Below are 19,761 nucleotides of genomic sequence, written 5' to 3'. Positions count from 1 at the left end.
ACCCTTCTTTCCTTCCTTTGGTTGGGAATTTTGTTGCAGCCTTGAGAAGAGTAATTAGTACACAGGCTACAATAATTACAAGCTGTTCCAGTCAACAATGAAATAAGACTGAAATCTAAACGGACAGGTTGGCATTTTTAATAATTTAATATCACAGTATTTTTTAGTAACTTAAAAAAATCTACAAAAATGTATCCTTTACTACCGGCATTTTAAGACAACAGCAACTGTCACAGTAAGTCTGACTCTAAGAAACTTAGATCTTCAAATGAAGCTACAGGAATGTGCTGGCTCCTCTAGCCTCCTGTAGTCCTGCAAAAGATGGGAAATAGGATTGAAATCATGTCACACCATTAAGTATAGTTATTTCTGCCAGTGGTTAGCTTTTCTGTGCTGGTGAGGATCTGCCATGCCAGTTAAAGCAACGAGGCTTTTTGTCTCACACCAAGTTAGAGACCAGGGAACTGTTGATGTGAGAGCTGCCCCATTCCTCAGGGGCCCTCCTCTGTGTTGATATGCCCCATTACCATAGACAGACCTCCCATTACGCCAGCTGAGCGGTAAACATCTTAGCAGATAGCATGCTGCTAATAACACAGCTTCATAAGCCCAGTCTACTCCCCAGCCCTTACTCCCAGGCAGACTTCATGACAAGAGTCACTGAACAGTAGCTAGGCTGGTTCCCAAGAGATAGAGAGTGGTAGGGGAAGGTTCATACTCAAATTCCTGTCTCTGTGAGCTTCCCCAACAAGCTGATGGAGTTCCTCAAATGACATTAACTGACAGCCTAGGAAAGAACTACGGCATTTCTGGAAAGTCCTCAGTAGAGCAAACGATTCCTAAGGTGATCTGTTTTCAAGGACAATGTCCGCAGGCTTCAGATCTGGTAGAAAGATGAGTTAGGTTGCTTTCTTGCTGTACCTTTGGGGCAGAATCTGATACAAGAGAAACATGGGTGCTGTAGAGGGACAGCCCTGACTCCCTCCTGTTTAGCCAAGCACAGTGGATGCTCATCACCACCACAAGCTGCTTTTCCTTGTCTGTTTTCCTCTTCTTTAGCATACAGTCCTACACTGTTTGGCCACAATCAGACCTGAGCGAAATCAACAGTCTAAAGATTCCTGAATTTGGAGTTTAAATTTAGTAACTGGGTTTTCGACTACCGAGGATGGATTGCATGTTTGTGGTAGTATGTGGGGTAGCTGACTGATGTTAAGCAGAACTACAATGGTGAGTACGTACGCACACACACACACACACACACACACACACACACACACACACACACGTGAGTGCTCACACACCTTCTTGTCACAGTATGCACTGAGAAGACACCTTTCATGAGTGAGTTCTCTTCTTCCACCATGTGGGCCCTTGGGATTGACTCTAGGTTCTTGGGTTTGGTCATAAGTGATTTTACCCATAGAGCATCTGACTAGTTTATTGGAATCTTATTTTTTATTTTATGGAACTCTTCTCTTGGAAAAGTGTTCATCTATCCTTTAGGAACTTCTCACTTCTGGTCCCCAGCCAAACAATCAGTCAGCAAGAACTTCTCTAATAGACAGAGAAGCAGGTTTCTGGCCTGAGCTGGCCAACTAGATAGACCCGTGTAGGCCTGGCTTTCCTAGAATTCACTGTGTAGACGAGGGTGGCCTTGAACTCAGAGGTTCACCTGCCTCTGCCTCTGCCTCTGCCTCTCTGCCTCTGCCTCTCTGCCTCTGCCTCTCTGCCTCTGCCTCTCTGCCTCTGCCTCTCTGCCTCTGCCTCTGCCTCTGCCTCTGCCTCTGCCTCTGCCTCTGCCTCTGCCTCTGCCTCTCTGCCTCTCTGCCTCTGCCTCTGCCTCTCTGCCTCTCTGCCTCTCTGCCTCTGCCTCTGCCTCTGCCTCTGCCTCTGCCTCTGCCTCTGCCTCTGCCTCTGCCCTTCCCACTGTCCCCGCCCCAGAGTGCATTAAACATGTGCACACCCACTGCTTTGGCCTCTTGGCTCTATATTCATTTGATTCCTATTTGGTGACTAGTCTAGCCCCTACAGTTAGTTAGCTGTCTGTGCTTGGTGTCACAAGGTTGGGTTTCTGTTAGTTGATAATGCTGCATATACTGAAGTAAAGTTTTCTTTTACATTGTGTTCCCCCACGAGCTCCTATAGCATAGAAGGCCTTGTTAGACTCCATGTTCTGCAGCGCAGGTGACTTTGACAGCCCTCTCTATGGGTCTCAGGGACAGCAGCAAAGTCTCCAAGTTAACCAAATTAAAACAGAATTTGTTTGGTCCAACACATCAAAAGGGATAAAGCTGGGCTGGAGAGATGGCTCAGTGGTTAAGAGCACTGACTGCTCTTCCAGAGGTCCTGAGTTCAAATCCCAGCAACCACATGGTGGCTCACAACCATCTGTAATGAGATCTGATGCCCTCTTCTGGTGTGTCTGAAGACAGCTACAGTGTACTCATGTGCATAAAATAAATAAATCTTTAAAAAAAAAAAAGGGATAAAGCTGGCATGGTGGCATCTGTCACCTTCACAGAGCCTAAACTAGGAGACTCGCTTGAGTCTAGGAGTCAGGGATAGACTGAGTAACTTAGCAAGACCTTATCTTGCAAAAAACAAACCAACCCTATGATTAAGAGATAACGGGAATGTGCTAAAACTAGTTGCTAATGATTTGACTGAAGGATCAACAATTTGGAAGGACTGAGATGAGACTGGGAAGCAGAGCAAGGAAGCCTGTTAAGAGGTCTATGGGCATTTCTGAATGGGTACACGCTGTAAAAACACGCACTCCGAACACCTAGTACAGAAGAGACTGTTAGCCACACTAGGGCACACTAGCCAGCTGATGGTCAGTATCTTTTTCCAGCCACCTCACAGCTCAACCACGGACCTTTAAGCAGAATGGCTATGGCAGTCAGGAAGGAGGCCATACCTGTGCTCAGCAGCATGGACTTTCCCTTAGCAGGGGTCACCTTGGCAACACTACTGCCAAGTGCTTAATCTGTCGAGAGCAGAGAGCAGCATCGAGTCTCTAATATGGCACCATTCCCAGGTGCCATGAGCTAGCCATCTGGTGGCAGGTTGATTATACTGGATGTCTTCCATCGTGGAAGAAACAAAGATTCACCCTTATTGGAATGATCACACATTCTGGAAACAGTTTAGCTTTTACTGCCCGTAAGGTTTCTGCCAGTTCTACTGACTGTGAGCCCACAAAAGTGCCTTATCTGCCATCAGAGCATCCTAGTCGACGCCGCCTCTGATCAGAGAGCTCCTTTCATAGCAAGGGAATTAATTGGGCTGGCCACACACACACACACACACACACACACACACACACACTCTCTCTCTCTCTCCGCTGGGAAGCATCTGGCTTAAATGGATGGTGAAATGACTTATGGAAAACTTAGTTATGATCCCAGCTGGAGACGGGACCTTGGAAAATGAGATCCTCAATTCAGCCCATGTCACGCTGTCTGTCCCATAAAAAGCAATGTTTGAATCAAGATGTGGCAGCGACGGTGGCTTATATTCCAGTATCATCTAACGAGCTCCTCATTTCCTTCTCTGCCTGGGAACCTTGGCTGCCGTGGGTTCAGGGAAGAGGCCCAAGGGGAGGCCGCTTCTGTCAGATGACGCAACACTGATTACACGGGACAGGAAGACTACCACCTGGCTACTTTGGGTTCCTTACACAATGAACAGAAAAGGGAAAACAGGAACTAATCTACGAGATGATGTGATTTATCCCAATTTCAAAGAGGAAGTTTGCCCGCTTCTATGCGGTGGAGGCAAGAGGACACTCCGGGGCATCATATTAGTACCACCAATTAATATGGGAGTCAGTGGAAAGTGACAGCAGCTAAAATAAAGCACAAGGTGTCGGAGGACCTCACCCTTCCACAAATGGTTTGTGCCACTTCACCAGGAAAACAAGTTCTGGCTGAGGGCAGGAGAAATACAGCGTGGCCAGGAGGAAAAGCATGTCATCAGAGATGGCCTCCCTAGTCTGAGCTGAAGAAACAGACGCAGAGATGTCCTTGTCACTCTGCTGGTGTTTCCCTCTGTGCGTCTTACCCCTCCACGTTCAAGTTGCTCACTGTACTAGTTTCCCTGAGATTGATATACCAAAGCACCACAAAGTGGTTTAGAAAACAGGGAGAAAGTGCACTGATTCTGGAAGCCAGAGACCTGGAATCCTGTCAGGTTGACTCCTTTCACAAGGAGCGGGGGAGGGTGTATTATGGGCCACCTGGCAGCCCTTGGCATCCCTGGCTTGTGACAGACCACCTCACCGCCCCCCATCTTTGCATCTGTTTTTTTTTTTAATCCCCTCCTCCCAGAATGTTTTCCTATGAAGACACTGCCGTTGGCTTGAGGACTTAACCGTTACAGGGTGATCTCACATCAAGATTTCATTCCACTTTCAAGGTTCCTATTTCCAAATAAGCTTCCAGCCACAGGTTCTCTGGGTTAGGATTTCAATACATTGTTTAATGAGGCTGTAGGCACATTTGATTTAGCTGTGGAAGGTTTCTTCAGGAAAGGCATCACCAGAATAACTAAATTTCCCTTTGTGTTTTCTGAGACGCAGTCTTACGTCACCCAGGCTGGCCTCACATTTACTATGGAGCCAAGAATAACCTACAATTGCTAATCCTTCTACCACTGCCTCCCAGGGATGGGGTTATACTTACGAACTATCATACCAGACTTTTAATCTTTATGTTTTTACTCTGCTAGTTTGATTGGATTTCAGAAGGGCAACAAAGTAAACACTTGTTGTTAAGCCAAAACGTGCACTTGAATATTTTTTACAAATTAAATGTATAACCAAAATAAAGTTAAGGATAAATGCCAGAATTTCTTTCTTTCTTTTTTTTTTTCTTTGACAATGTTTCTGGTTGTCCTGGAACTCACTATGTAGACCAGGCTAGCCTCAAACACATAGTTATCCACCTGCCTCTGTCTTCCAAGTGCTGGGATTAAAGGTGTGCACCATTACGCTTGACTTCAAAAGTACTTTCAAATGCATAAAAAAATTATTTTGAAAATGCATTTTACCCTCTAGTAGTTGGAAAATTACCCACTTTATTTCTAAACCAGAAACTCTGATCATAAATCTTTTTTTTTTTCTTTCTTCTTTTTTTCAGAGCTGGGGACCGAACCCAGGGCCTTGCGCTTCCTAGGCAAGCACTCTACCACTGAGCTGAATCCCCAACCCCCATAAATCTTTACCAATGCTATTAAGTTGGAAGAAATGGACAGAGGTTGATCTGAGAAGAGTCCTTGGTCTATAATGTTTGGAAGAAGGTTAATTTTAGGTTTTCTTAAGTGACTCAAACCATCTCTACCCACAAGAGAAAAAAACCAAAACATGCTTAGATTCCCGTTTAGTAGAAGGATGGGGAAAACCCCTATCACCACCAAACCAATGAAAAAGGAATGTGCAGAAGCCACGAGTGGATAAAACCAACAAGGAGAGAAAGGCCAAGAAAGTACGAGGAAAGTGGAGATGAGCGCTGCGTCCCTGTATTATAAAGTGAGTGTGTGGTCCCTCGCCACAGGGAGGGAGTCATAGCGGACTTAGCTCAACCCGACTCTGGCTCTTAGCATTAGTTCTCCTTGATAAAATAGGTTCTGAGCGTCTAATAGGTCTAAGCTTGGTGGCACATGGCTTACCTGCTAAGCCAGCTCATGAGTTGAAAAATAGATGTTTCGGTGATTAAATAAACCACCGCCACCAACAAAAACCTCTTATCCTCTTAAAAAGGTATGTTATATTCAAGAACAGAAACACGTAGGGCAGTGCCGATAATTCACTCAATAAAGCATTTGCCACATGAGCACAAGGTCCTAGGTTAAAGCCCCAGACCCATGTTAAAATCCGGGCTTACGGCCACACCCGTAACTCCTGAGCTGGGTATGCAGAGAATGGCAAATCCAAACATGGTTTCTGGCCAGTCAGTCAGACTTGCCTAATTGGCAAGTTCCAGGCCACTCAGAGACCTTGTCTCCCAAAACAAGGTAGACAGTACCTGGAGAGCGGTTGTCCTCTGACTACCACGCATGCATGCACACACACACACACACACACACACACACACACACACACACACACGCACTCGAATGCACACCCACAGGCACAGCACAGAAGACTAGAAAAATGGGGAAATTGAGAAAAAGTCAGGCATAGTGACACATTTGCAGTCCAGGTACTTGGGAGGCTGAGACACGAGAATCAAGACTAAGATTTGAGATCAAACTTATCTTGGGGGGGGGGGGACGCGGAGGGGGGATCCAGGAAAATCCTAGCAGGAGATCTCCTTACTAAGGCCTAGAGAGATGAGTCAGTGTACTTGCTGCTTTTTAGAGCACTGGGTTTGGTTCCCAGTACCCACATGGCAGCTCAGAATCATCTGTAACTAGAGGATCTGTAATGCTCTCTCCTGGCCTCTGAAGACCCAGCACACACGTAGTACACAGACATGTATGCAGGCAGAACACATGCCTGCACGTGAAATTAAAAAATAAATTAGGAGCCATATTAACCTCAGACAAAATAACAAAAATTAATATATGAAAATGAGAAATCGGAAACCCACCAGAGTGGACGGGAACAAAATGTAGTTAAAATGTTAACTTGCTATTTATTTTTTTTAGAAAAAGCAAAGTAAAAAGGGTAACTCTTAGAAAGTAGAAAAATATGGACCAAAGATAAACTCATGAAATAATAAAACAAAAAGAAGATTCTGCTGATATTTTTGATAAAAAGCAATAAAATAGACAATGCCTGAGAGAGGCTGGCCAAGAAAAACAAGAAATAAAGCCCAAGTAGAACCAATTAAGCACAAAAGGGAGGCTCAGATATGGCCAAGACTGAGCAAATAAAAAAAGAACACCATGAACAACTGCATGCCGATAAATTTGAACATTTTGATGAAATAAAGAATAAGATATCAAAAACGTCTCAGGACGCTGGCCAGCAAGCATGCTATTGACAGCATCTAAAACGCTGAGGGTGGGAGACAGAAGCTTGTCTTCAACACTAGGGGAGAACAAGGGGTTAGGAGGAGGTCACCCTCAGCAGACAGGGTGTCTGAATGATAAGCGCCAATCAAAATCAGAGTAGAGGCTGTGTCGACTAACAGAGGCCACAGCAGTCTTTTCTTTTAAGAAAGTTAAACAGAAATGAAAGTCTGCTGATGTCATAGGTACTGGGCATTTAGCAGAAAATGGTCATTAGTGAAGTTTAAAGTGGCAGACCCTGATGTGGAGGTTTAGTTGTGGGGCAAGTGGGGGCAGGGAGAAAAGGCCCCCTGGTTGTGAGACTCAATGCGGAGGAACCAGGGAAAGGAATGGGAGCTGGGAAGCGCTCAGCTGCGCTGGACTAGCCTGGAGATTTCAAGCCTCCATTTTGATTCCTTCCTTAAATGCAATTGTCCAGAGTTTGTTCAAAGCAGGAAGCTTCCTGACCCCAGCTGGGACATAGAAGAAGCTACATCCGGAGGTAAGAATAAACTGAGAAAACTTCTGCTGCTGCTTGTTTCTAGAATCTTAGAGGGAGGGAACTCCTTTTTCTTTAACTCTAGAGTAAGGAGATCTCAGATCTCTGCAGGAAGGTAGATTTGTTTAGGCTTTCATAAGTGTCTCCTATGAAGGCATTTTCAAGCTCTACTACTCATGTCTAACCAGTCATATTTCAACGGACAACTGAAGAGACACAGCAATATGAAGGAGAACCAAGAGAAGTGACAAAGGCAGAGAAGATGGCTAGGTGAGGAACGTGCTTGCCACACAAGCGTGAAGCCCTGCGTGTGGATCGGCAGCATATCGGCAGCATCTGCCTTACAAAGCTGAGTGAGGCGGCACCGACTTCCAACTCCAGTTCTTAGAGAGGCAATGTAGGTGGAACCCGGAGTCTTGCCTCCCGGAGAGTCTAGTGGAGAATGAGAAAGGAAGGCTGTATCAGACCCTGGCCTCTGTGCACTGGCAAGAACGAGAATGTCTGTACATGCACACGGGCAGACAAGATTCCCTCCCCATGCACATACATGTACCAATCGACATACAAGAGAAGTGTTTAATGGCCAGGTAGAAGGAAAGCATGCTCGAAAGCAATAAAAGCATCCAGATTTAACGCTGTGGTTCGAAGTGACACCGATTAAATAGGATTAAGTAAAAGACAACGGGGAAAATCCAACTGTACGCAGCTTACATCTAAACCATGAAGACATAAAGATTGAAAGCAAGGTGTGAAGCAATAGAGTCCCCGGAACTACCCAACACCAAATTACAGTAGAGGTGAGACAGTTCCTAGATCAGTGAGCGTTATCAGAGACCACGAGAGCCACTTCAGAGCAGTAAAATAGCTCACCACCAAGGAATTAATAGGGCCCGAAGTTGGTTTTATAAAGTAACTATTAAATTTACAGAGATCACTGCAAACCACAAGCATCATAATGCAGAGATGCATGGACCACACGTGGTGGTTTGTATATGCTTGGCCCCTGGGAAGTGGCGCTATTAGGAGGTGTGGCCTTACTGGAGGAAGTGTGCTGCTGTGGAGGTAGGGGTTTGAGCTCAGACCTGTGCTCAAGTCTGGCCAGTGTGATTGAGGCCCTCCTCCGGGTGCCTGCAGAAGACAGTCTGTTTCTGGCTGTTTTCAGATCGTGATATAGAACTCTTCGCTCCTCCAGCACCATGTCTGCCTGCATGCTGCCATGTTTCCCACCATGATGATAATGGACCGAACGTCTGAAACCGTTAGCCAACCTCAATTAAATGTTTTCCTTTATAAGAGTTGCTCTGGTCATGGTGTCTGTCTACAGCAGTGGCAACCCTAACTAAGACACCACACAGCATTTACAACCTAAAGTTGAGGGAGCACTGAAGCAGAGCGGGTAGAAGACTGTAAGAGCCGGAGAGCTATCATGTCTGCTCTGGTCTGCAGCTGCCTGAAAAGGACAGAAAGCTACACCCAGGACCCTTCAGCATTATGGGTGCCTGAACATAACCCGAACAGGAGGATCAATAGACATGCTAATACAGGAGGGAGAATCTTCTCCCTCATAGGATCCACCTCGAGACAAGGAATTCCAGGCAGCTAATGACTGCTAAGACAGGGAGACAGAGCTTCTCCCAAGGATTAGCTCCCTGATTGGGTTACCTAATACAAAGTGGTCAGCCTTGAAATCACACACTCAAGTCACCCTAAACATGCTCACCCTAAACATACTCAGAAGCTTGGTTTAATATATTTAAGCGCACATATTATATATAATGTTAATATTATATAATATTGTATATTAAAAATATAATATATATTATATACATAAAAAGGTGGAGGAAGCTGAGGAGGAGGGCAATCCTGTAGGAGGACCAGCAGTCTCAAGTAACCTGGACCCTAGAGATCTCTCAGACACTGGACCTCCAACCAGGCAGCGTACACCAGCTGATATGAGGACCCCAACCAACACCAGCTCATATGAGGCCCCCAACACATATACAGCAGAGGACTGCCAGGTCTGGGAAGGAGGTATGGGATGTGTAAGACGGTAGACTGGGAGGAGGATAAAATCTGGAGTGTTATAAAAAATATGTAATTGTTTTATTTATAAAAATATAACATGCACTCTATGTTATATACTTATATAGTCATTAATTTACTAGCATTATTAATATTCACCATAGAATATATAATAGATTAATGTTATAATAATTGAATCAATATAATGAAATATTAATTTAACATTAATATATTAAATATAGAAATATATATTAAATACTTTTTATATATGTACATATGTATATATAAGATATATACAACTTTATATTATATCTAAATTCCAATAATTTCTAAATATATTATCTTTATTTTATATTATACAATATATAATATGCAAACATTATATAAAATATCCAATTGCATATTGTTTTCTATTATATTATATTTATATATTTTATATATTATATATTATATAATATATGTAATACTTTATATAAAATATATAATTTTATATTTATCACATTATATTAATTATATTTATTATAATGTATTATACAATATAAAATATAATATGTAAATATTTTGTATATTATATGTTACTATACAATATATGGCATATTACATATTATATATTGTAGTAATAGTCATAAATGTAAAAGAGACCATCAATTTGAGACGGAGTTGGTGTCATACACAGAAAGGGCTGGAGGGAGGAAAGAGGAAAGTGATATAATTATATTTCAATTTAAATGCTTTTAGTAACTAAAAAGTAACATTACATTTATAGCTCTCTGCTTAGCTGAGATTAGTTGAGCAAAAGACAGGAGAATATACAAATGATTATGACTAAGACAATGTAGTCATTAAAATAAAAATGTCATGAATAATCCTAAATGTCAATTAACTTGAAAATGTAACACGAAAGGACAAATTCCTAGGAAATCACTTCCTTATAATTAAGATAATAAATCAATTTTCCAAACATTTTTTACAAAGAACATTCCAGGTTTACATGGTACTTGTGGGCAGTTTTATTAGTGATTCAAAAAAGAAAAATAATTGCAACCTATATAATATATTCTAAAGAGTTAAAAGATGAGAAATACTTACAGATTCATTTTATGAAGCTAGAAGTATTTGCTGCTGATGTACACCAAGACAGTGAGAGACATGAAAATTACCAGCCAGTTATAATCAGTATGCAAACTCTTGAACTAAATAGTGAAGTGATAATTGTATTATGAACAGGCTCAGGAATCACATGGTAGCCAGGGACAAAAATGAATGAACCAACAAACACATCCCCCAAACCCAAACAACATAAAAAAACAAACAGAAATTTTAATCCATAACTTGGGTTATATATAAAATTAATTCTCAATAGAGCCTAGAAACTTCTTGGAGAAAACGTTTATGACATCACATTAGGTAAATCCCTCTTGTATCAAAAGAATAATAATTTTTAGACTAAATTATGGCATTTCATAAAAGTTAAACATGACTGCTGTTTGAAAAAAAAATTTCAAAGAGAAGGAGACGCTAAGTCACAGATTTGTAGAAAATATTTGCAATTCCTGTATTGATGGAGAATTCTTAGAGCGAATTATAAAGCAGTGAAGGGAAGTTGTGAGAGACCTTTTACCAAAGATAGACAAATGGAAAGTTAGCACCGAGAAAAGATACTCAGTCATTGGTGGGTGAAGAAACACAAATCAGAAAAGCTGCAGTATCTTCCCAGAATGTTTACAGTGCACCGCACCAACAAGGGTTAACATGGACAGGAAAGGCTGAATCTCTTACAGATTGCAAAGGAAATATGAGGGACTAGAACCAACCCAGCAACCCACTAACCAACCACCAACCTACCAACCACTTTCCTACCAACCACCAACCTACCAACCAAACTACCAACCAACCCATAAACCCACCAACCAACCCATAAACCCACCAACCAACCCACCAACTTACCAACCACCTCATAAACCCACCAACCAACCCACCCACCAACCAAACTACCAACCAACCCATAAACCCACCAACCAATCCACCAACCCACCAACCTACCAACCACCCCCCCACCAACCAAGCTACCAACCAACCCATGAACCCACCATCCAACCCACCAACCCACTAATCAACCCACCAAACACACACCAACCCACCAATCAACTCACCAACCCACGAACCCACTAACCAACTAACCAACCAACCAACCAACCAACCAACCTACTAACCAACCAAACCTAGTAGAAAGATAAAGATCTGAAGGCATTATACAGAAGAAACGTGATAGAGCTGAGAAAGATCCAGAGGGAGAGGAGGGAGCCACAGAGGGAGAGGAGGGAGAGACACGGAGCAGGGGGCAGAGGAGGAAGAGGCAGAAGCATCAGAAACTGAAGGACAGCTTCAGTTACGCAGCCACAGCAAGTTAGATGCAAGCCTGGGCTACAAGTGGCCCTATTTTAGAAAGGGAAAGAAAGGAGAAGGTGGAGAAGGAGAGGAGGAGCAGCGAGAGGCTGAGTAGAGAGAAATGGCTCAGGAGTATCAGCATGATATGACTAAATAAATCAATGGAAACGACACGTGATCTTTAATCTCCTTAGGAGCTATGAGGGTAACTCTTGCATGGAGACTTAACATGCAAAAACATTCATAGCTACACTGTTTTGTTTTTGTTTTAAAGACTTATTTAGTATGTATACAGCAGTCTCCTGCGTGTATGCCTGAAGCCCAGAAGAGGGCACCAGATCCCATACTGTAGCTGTCTTCAGCCACAGCAGATCCGATTACAGATGGTTGTGTGCCACCATGTGGTTGCTGGGAATTGAACTCAGGACCTCTGGAAGAGCAGCCAGTGCTCTTAACCGCTGAGCCATCTCTCCAGCAGCCCTGTAGCTACACTGTTAATAACAGCAGTTTCTTCATAGTGTAATGAATTTATAGTGCTTATTCCAAGACGTATTATAGAATAGTAGAAACCGATAAAGCAAAGTTTAAACAGAAACACGTGGGTTAATTTTGAGCTTATTATTGACTGTCAGGAGCGACTTAAAAACTATACCAAACTAAAGAAATCAATGTGAGCATTATGAAAAAGTTATTTTGAAGCACAGCCCCCAAAGTCTAATAACATGATTTATTTTTTCCAAATAGGACTGGCTCAGTCATATAGATTGCAGGCAAGCATGAGGACGTGAGTTTGATCCCCGATGTTCACCTAAAAGCAGTTTGCCCTGTAATCTCGGCCTTGTGGACATGGAAACAGGATCTCTGGAGCTAGTGTCCACCTGAATCCATGAACTCAGCGTTCAGTAAGGACCCTGTCTCAAAGTAACATCAGAGCAGGGAGACAGCTCAGTGGGTAAAAGATCTTGCCTCAGAGACCTGGCAGGCTGACACAGACCCACATAAGAACCATGCACTCCTGTGGTGAAATCAGTAATCCCAGCGCTCCTGTGGTGAAATGGGAGGCAGAGACAGAACAGGCCAGCGAGTCTGGAGCAGGCTGCAGAGAAGTAGACACAAGGATGGGAGGAGAAAACTGACTGCACGCACACACACACACACACACACACACACACACACACACACACACACAGAGCAACAGTTAATTCAAAAATAAGACGTAATAAAATGGGCAAGGAAGATAAACTACAGAGCAAAGGCGGCCGCTACCAAGCCTGCAACATGACCTGAGTTTATACCTCCCGGTAGGAGGAGAGAACCAACTCTGACCCTTGCCCTCTGACCTCTGCACTCGCGCAGTGGCACATGCTCAGTCAGCCACACACAAAATAAATAACTAGAAGGTAATTGAAGTAGAAATGGGGGAGAGCAATTGAGAAAGACACCTGACTTTGTCCTCTGGCCTCCACATTTACACAAAGGTGCACCTTTGTGTGCGTGTGTGTGCACGTGGGTGCATGCTTGCAAGCACATGTCTGTCTGTGGTGTGTGTGCACGTTCATACGAGTGCGCAGTGCACGCATGTGCAAGAGTATGTAGGTTTACCTTTGTGAGGTTACAAATGGAATGGAACAGGGGCCGGGCCTGGGCGTTTTTTCTACCCTCTGACTTTGCATTGTTGGTTGAACTGGCACTAGCAGCATTTATTGACATGAAGACCCCATTATTTTTTCATGCTGCTTCTAGAAGTTTCAGTCGATACAGAGAGACAAGGAGAAAGAGCAATAAAGGCAGACTTGAGTGATTTTTATTATTTATTTATTTATTGGTTTGGTTTTTCACACATGATGGTATTGTCTGGAAAACCGAACACAACTAACATTTTCATTTAAAAATTGAAGAAAATTAAACTTCAAAATATCCATGAAGGAGCTGGAACGATGACGCAGGAATTAAGGGTTCTGGCTACTCTTATGGGGGAGTGGGGTTCTATTCGCAGGGCCCACTGGGCATCTCAGAATCGTCTCTTAACTCCAGTTGCATGGGATCTGGCGCCCCCTTCTGGCTCCTGCAGGGATTGCACACATGCAGTATAACCACACACACACACACACACACACACACACACACACACACACACACACGCCAAACACCCATATAAATAATTATTAATTTTTAAAAATCCATGGCAACTGATGAGACGCTAGTGAAGAAACGGATGCTTGATAATAATCTCTCGCACTTGTTATGGACTTTGTGACAGAAACTCTGCTCAGCGTTTTACATTTTTACATCTCAGTTAAGCTCTAGAACTTTAGGTGTCCTGCTTTCTCCACAGGAATGAGGAAACGGGTCTTGCAGCTCTTGCCAAGAACGACTCTTGACTGGCAGAATCAGGTTTGAAACTTGTTTTGTCTGACTCATACCTCAGGCCCAGAAACGCTGTTATCTTGTCTCCAAACAAATATTGACCTACGATATTTTTTTCCAAAACAAAGATAAATGGTGACCAGGAAAGTTGTTCAGGGAGAATGTGGCTTCCTTTGGTGGCCAGCATTGTTCAAGTGGGACAGCACCTGTCTTATTTAAAAGTACACGCACTTCAGATATACATCTTTGGGGCTGGAGAAATGGCTCAGTATGCTGGCTGCTCTTACAGACGACCAGGTTCAGTTCCTGGCACCCACACAGCAGTCCCCAGCCTGTGACTGCAGTTTCAGGGAACCCAGATCCACCGGCACTGCACTCTGCAGGCAAAACCCCCATACACATAAAATAAAAGTAAATTAATATTTTTTAATAACTACCTTTAAAAATCCATCTTTCATTTGCTCCTTTTAAAAATACCATTTAGATTGCTTGCTATCTTCTTATCTATATTACTCAGTTATGATAGAATTGTAATTAATAATTAAAACTACTGTGATTGGACGGGTGTTGTATTATTGTTGTGAAGAGATACCATGATCATAGCAACTCTCATAAAGAAAAAGACATTTAACTGGGGCTTGGCTTACAGTTTCAGAAGTTTTGTCCATTATCATGACCAGAAGCATGATAACATGCAGCTAGACAGGGTGCAGCAGGAGACTGCGTGCTACACAGGACATAGCTTGAGCTCCTCAAAGCCCATCCCCATGCACTTCTTCCAGCAAGGCCACACCCCCTAATAGTGCCACTCCCTGTGAGCTTCTGAGGGCCATTTTCTTTACCATGGGTGGATTTTTTTTGTTTCTCCTGCAAAAACCTGCTAACAGCACTTCCATTCAGAGCTGGTTCTGTCTGATTCCTCTCAGCTGGTAGTTGGATATATAATACAGATTTTGAATCAGCTCCTAGGATGTGAGCATTGAATACCTTACTAGTGTGTTCTAACTTTAATTTTAACTTCTGTTCTTTTGGTCCTGGAGACCCTTGGACCGCCATAAGAGTTTTCTGAATGTATTGTCTTACAACTTCTGTTTGGAAATGCTAGGAACAGCCTCACTCTCTCTTGCCCACCTCTGCCAATCTCTCATTATCCTGGATGGTGCTGGGGGATCCCAAGCATAGGAGGCTTGAATATTAGAATGAGAAGGGATTTCAGAGGCCAAGGAGCCCCCTCTGTTTTCTTCTGATCTCCTTTGCAGGATGCTGGTCCAGGGTGTTGGCTTTTTTCTTCTCAAACCCACAAATTCAGAAACAAGGCAGAGCCCTGCAGCAGACGCATGGGACTTGAGGAACAAGGCTGCCCCCGTGTGGTGTGAAATATGAAGAGAAAGGTGAGAAATAGAAAGTCGTCAAAGGTGAGCTTCCATCAACTGTAATGTCATTGGCAAATTCTTTGTAATTGGTATCAGGCCCCAGTAACTGCAGAAATGCAAAAATCCATTTTAGATGACGCCAGAAACTCCTGGCACAACCACAAGATGTAACTGTGGCATAGCCTTCAATTCCAGGAAGAGAGTATAGAGGATGGGCCTTTTGGTCTACAGAGGCTCCCTCTTCTCCTCCTCTAAAACCAGGCATAGTTATGCATAATTTTGTTAAGTAACATAATGCTATAGGATATGCAATTCTTGAAAGCCATGGTTTTGTTTTTGTCTTTGCTTCCAAAACCGATATAGTAGATGACGACTGTGGAGTGCAGTATCAAGGTCTTACATCCTCACACAGACCCTGCCTCAGAGCTGTGTGAGCTCTGGCTTCAGTGTAGCAGAACTGTGGACTCCCGTCTATGTTTGTTTACTTTTGTTACTTTTTGTGGTTATGTTTTGACACATAGTCTCACTATGAGGCCTGCCCAGGAGCTGCCTAAGCCTCCAGGGAGCTGAGATTCCGAAGGCACGTTTTCCTGTCAGGCTTAAACCCGAAGTGGAGTGAAGAGAAATCCATTTCATAAACATACATCCCGAGTATGTAATGGTTCTAGCAAGTTGGCTCAGGGTAAGGAGCACACAATGGAAAACAAAAGCTTGTCGTATATGGGGTAATAGTTCCATCTCAGACTATTGCAGATGGCTGACAGAGTATACACATGTCTGCCCACCTTCATTGGAATTTGTAAGGACTGGAGGAGGGCACCATATCAGTGACCGCTCTCTGGTAAGTGAAAGGTTAGAGGTAAGCATCCCTGTTAGACAGCCCAGGATCCCCCTCCCCACAGGATCCCAATTTCCTCAGTGACTAAATGGAGATAGAAAATGAACACTCTTTATTTTAGGTTTTTAAAATATAAAACATAGAATAGCCAAAACCAAGTAAATTGGTACCACAAACAAAGAGGAGCTCTGGGCTCGTGGTACTACCAAGAAACTAAGTAATCCCTGGCTTCCGACCTATGTGTATTTCTCATCCATAGCTACCACCTAGGTAATCACCTTGGTCACATTACTCAGTGGCTTTAACCTTTAGTTTCTAATCTTGAACATGAAATCTCATTGCCTACGTTGTGTCAAAGGTTTCATCAACGGTCACAGGGCAATTAGCACTTGCTTAGTTCTCACTCTGAGATTCCATAAATATTAGGCCAGTAGAGTTGCCCAGAAGCAGTCGAAATAAATGTGTGTATACCTAGACTCAGGGTGTCCACAACCAAGCGAATGAATTCACAATGAAAAGCAGCTCCCCTAAAATTTTAAGGTATTTCCAGGTGAGACGTTATCTACCACGTAATAGTTGTCTCAAGGCAGTGCTATAGTGGAGGTTCCTGGAATTTAGAACATCGCAAACCTTATTGTCAGGACGAGAAACCCAGTCCAAGGTTGTTAATACAAAAATCTCGTGGATCTAAGATTCACTCTTTAGGATGCATCGCGTGCTAGCTGGATGTCTTTGAACTTTGAACTTGTTTTCCACACAAGAGTAATAGCTACAATTCGTATCATGCTTACCAATATTTCACAGTGACTGCGATCCCAGAGATGTGGTATACCAAATACATCAATCACTACTTTTTTGTTCTTTTGAAATTCTTGATGTTAGTGGTGACGGCAATGGAAACGCCCAGAGAAATCCTGAGGTTCGGGAGCCTGATAGTGAGTTTACAAGGCCATTTGGCCTTCTCAATAGAAAAATAAGGACCCAGGAAGACATAGGTAGGGGAGGTTCCGTTACCAGATTGATACATTCCTGCTCTGGGGCAGATCTCCGAAGTGGGGCTGTTATGTCCCGCAGCTCCGTGCTACAGTTTGTCAGTAGAGGGCGCCAGAGGGACACTGCAAGAGAGAGCTGCTTTCTAACAGGCCCACAAGCTTGTTTGCAAATCCGAGCAAGATTGGCTTGCTCAGAAAAGATGGGGTTGGCAGTGGCCATTAGCAACTAGAACACAGCATACACAGCATTTTCAAAGTGGAGTTTGTCAGCCAGCCATCTCCTCAGGTAGCCTCTCAAGTGTGTTATAGGCAGCTTTTCATCGAACCCAGAGGACAAATGCCCCGTACTTTGCCACAGTCGTTTCCTATGGGGCTTTAGCCCGTACTCTAGTGAGGTGTCTCCTGTCTGGGTACCAATAGCTGAAATTCCCAAGTCACTAGTTCCTGCTAGTGTGTGTCACTCTCACAATACACGAAGCCTTTTGTCTGTCCAAATGACCTCTGGAGGGGGTCTGGACCCAAGCTCTGGGGAGACAGAGTCCTTCCAAGGTTGTTGCCGCTAGAGGTGTACTGTCCCAACCCTACAGTGCTCCCTTTACAGGAGTTAAGTTTTTAAATGAAACGTTCTTGTTCAAACTGCTCTCTAGTGGGACCGGAGGCTGTGAAAACCCAGTGAACTCTATTCCACAACTGAAGAATTTTTCCTGGGACCATATTTCCTTCACGGCCTACATCATCCGGAGATACTCTGAATGCTTATTGAAGATTCTTGTTCTTTTATATAAATCACATCCTTACTGTCAGTGTATCCCTGGTTTGAGTGTAAATACCACTGAACAGTGGGATTGATATTGATGGGGGCCTGGAAGTATTTTTCTACAAGGCTCTTCTGGTATTAGTTGATTAATTGCTACCGCTTCCGGCTGAGCAGAAAAGACTTCTTGGGCGGAAGTCACATTTGAGTTGGACCTTCAAAAGGAAAGGAGTGCAAATCTACAGCATAACTACAATCGTGGGACCCACCCAAGCAGAAGGAGAGAGACAGACACACACCCGTCTATTTGGGGCAAATGCCTTGGACACAGACAAAGTAGGAATGTAGGTGAAAGGGAGACAGAGTTAGGGCTTGGGAGGGTTTGAACGCTGGGCACACAAGCGTGGGGAAGGGCTGAATTCATGAAGATTTGGCTTTTGTGTAGAACAGATTAAACTGGGACCTAAGCAAAGTCATCATATGAACATTACTACAGTAACCACGATATAAGGAAATCTGAACCTACAACTGAAACATGGGAAGGGTGAGGAGAAAGAGAAAATCAGTATATAAAAATAATATGTAGGAAGGTGGCAGTAAATCCCCAGTGGGTGGCTGTGAGAGGTGATCTTGACAAAGCTGGGCATACAGCATGTGGCAACAGGAACAGGGAGTCATGGGGGAAGTAACAGTGTTGACTTTACAGTCTGGATAGAACCTACTTTGATGAATAGAAAGTTCTGGGCCGGCAAGAGGGTTCAGCAGGTAAAGATGCTTGCCACCAAGCCTGAGGACCCGAGTTTGACCCCAGAATGCTTATGTGGAAGAAGAGAGAAGACTCTGAAAGCTGTGTGTTCACAGGCACAGACTGAATAAATAAGTGGGACAGATTTAAAATGGAAAATAATTTATAGTCAATAGGAACCCCCTTGTTGATAATAATCCAAGCACTCTTGACTCCCATTCTCCTGTCTCCTGAGTAAGTGGGGTTCAGTAGGGGAGTTTATCCTTAGTCCCCTAAATGACTGCTTGCTGCGGGTTCCATGCTAAGTCTGAGACACTGGACAGTGCTCTGAGCCTCAGAGTAGCAATTCAGTAATGGGGAAGGGAAGTGGAGAGAGAAGATAGCTATACGAAAATAATGCATAGGAAGACCGCTGCAGATGCCAAGTGGGTGGTTATGAAACGTGACCGAGACCAAGCTGGGTATGCAGTGCGTGCACTCTAGAAAAGCCCAGTCTTAGGTATAGACACTTTACACTATATTGTATGCCAAACCTCACTCAGGTCTGCTGGAAGAGGACCGAGAGCACACAATTGCCTTCCTTGTCTCTCTCTCCCTTTTCCTCTTCCCTTACCCCTAGGCCGGCCTGCCGGTTTAAATAGGGAAGGACGGGTCCAGACCTATAGAGCAAGAGCCAGGTTGTACAAGAATAAGAACTTATGATAATTTGGTTGCATGATTGCTGGATCTGCCGTTACTCATAGCCATTTTATCTCTAAAACGTACGGTCGCGTGTCCCTGGCAG

The 19,761-nt window shown here is 43.6% G+C and overlaps 1 protein-coding gene across 1 annotated transcript; it reads left to right on the top strand.

Annotated features, from left to right (window-relative positions):
• The first annotated feature begins 5,143 nt into the window (after nucleotides 1-5,143).
• LOC120098885 (uncharacterized) lies at nucleotides 5,144-18,269 on the top strand. Its single transcript, XM_087597672.1, has 4 exons — nucleotides 5,144-5,533; nucleotides 9,334-9,529; nucleotides 14,244-14,302; nucleotides 15,535-18,269. The coding sequence occupies exons 1-4, from the start codon at nucleotides 5,507-5,509 to the stop codon at nucleotides 15,649-15,651; spliced, it is 399 nt and encodes a 132-aa protein (XP_087453798.1). The 5' UTR covers nucleotides 5,144-5,506; the 3' UTR covers nucleotides 15,652-18,269.
• Nucleotides 18,270-19,761: the final 1,492 nt, after the last annotated feature.

The sequence above is a fragment of the Rattus norvegicus genome, chromosome 1 (assembly GCF_021556685.1).
Source record: "Rattus norvegicus strain SHRSP/BbbUtx chromosome 1, alternate assembly SHRSP_T2T, whole genome shotgun sequence".
NCBI lineage: Eukaryota > Metazoa > Chordata > Mammalia > Rodentia > Muridae > Rattus > Rattus norvegicus.
This window is presented reverse-complemented; position numbering and strand designations above follow the sequence as displayed.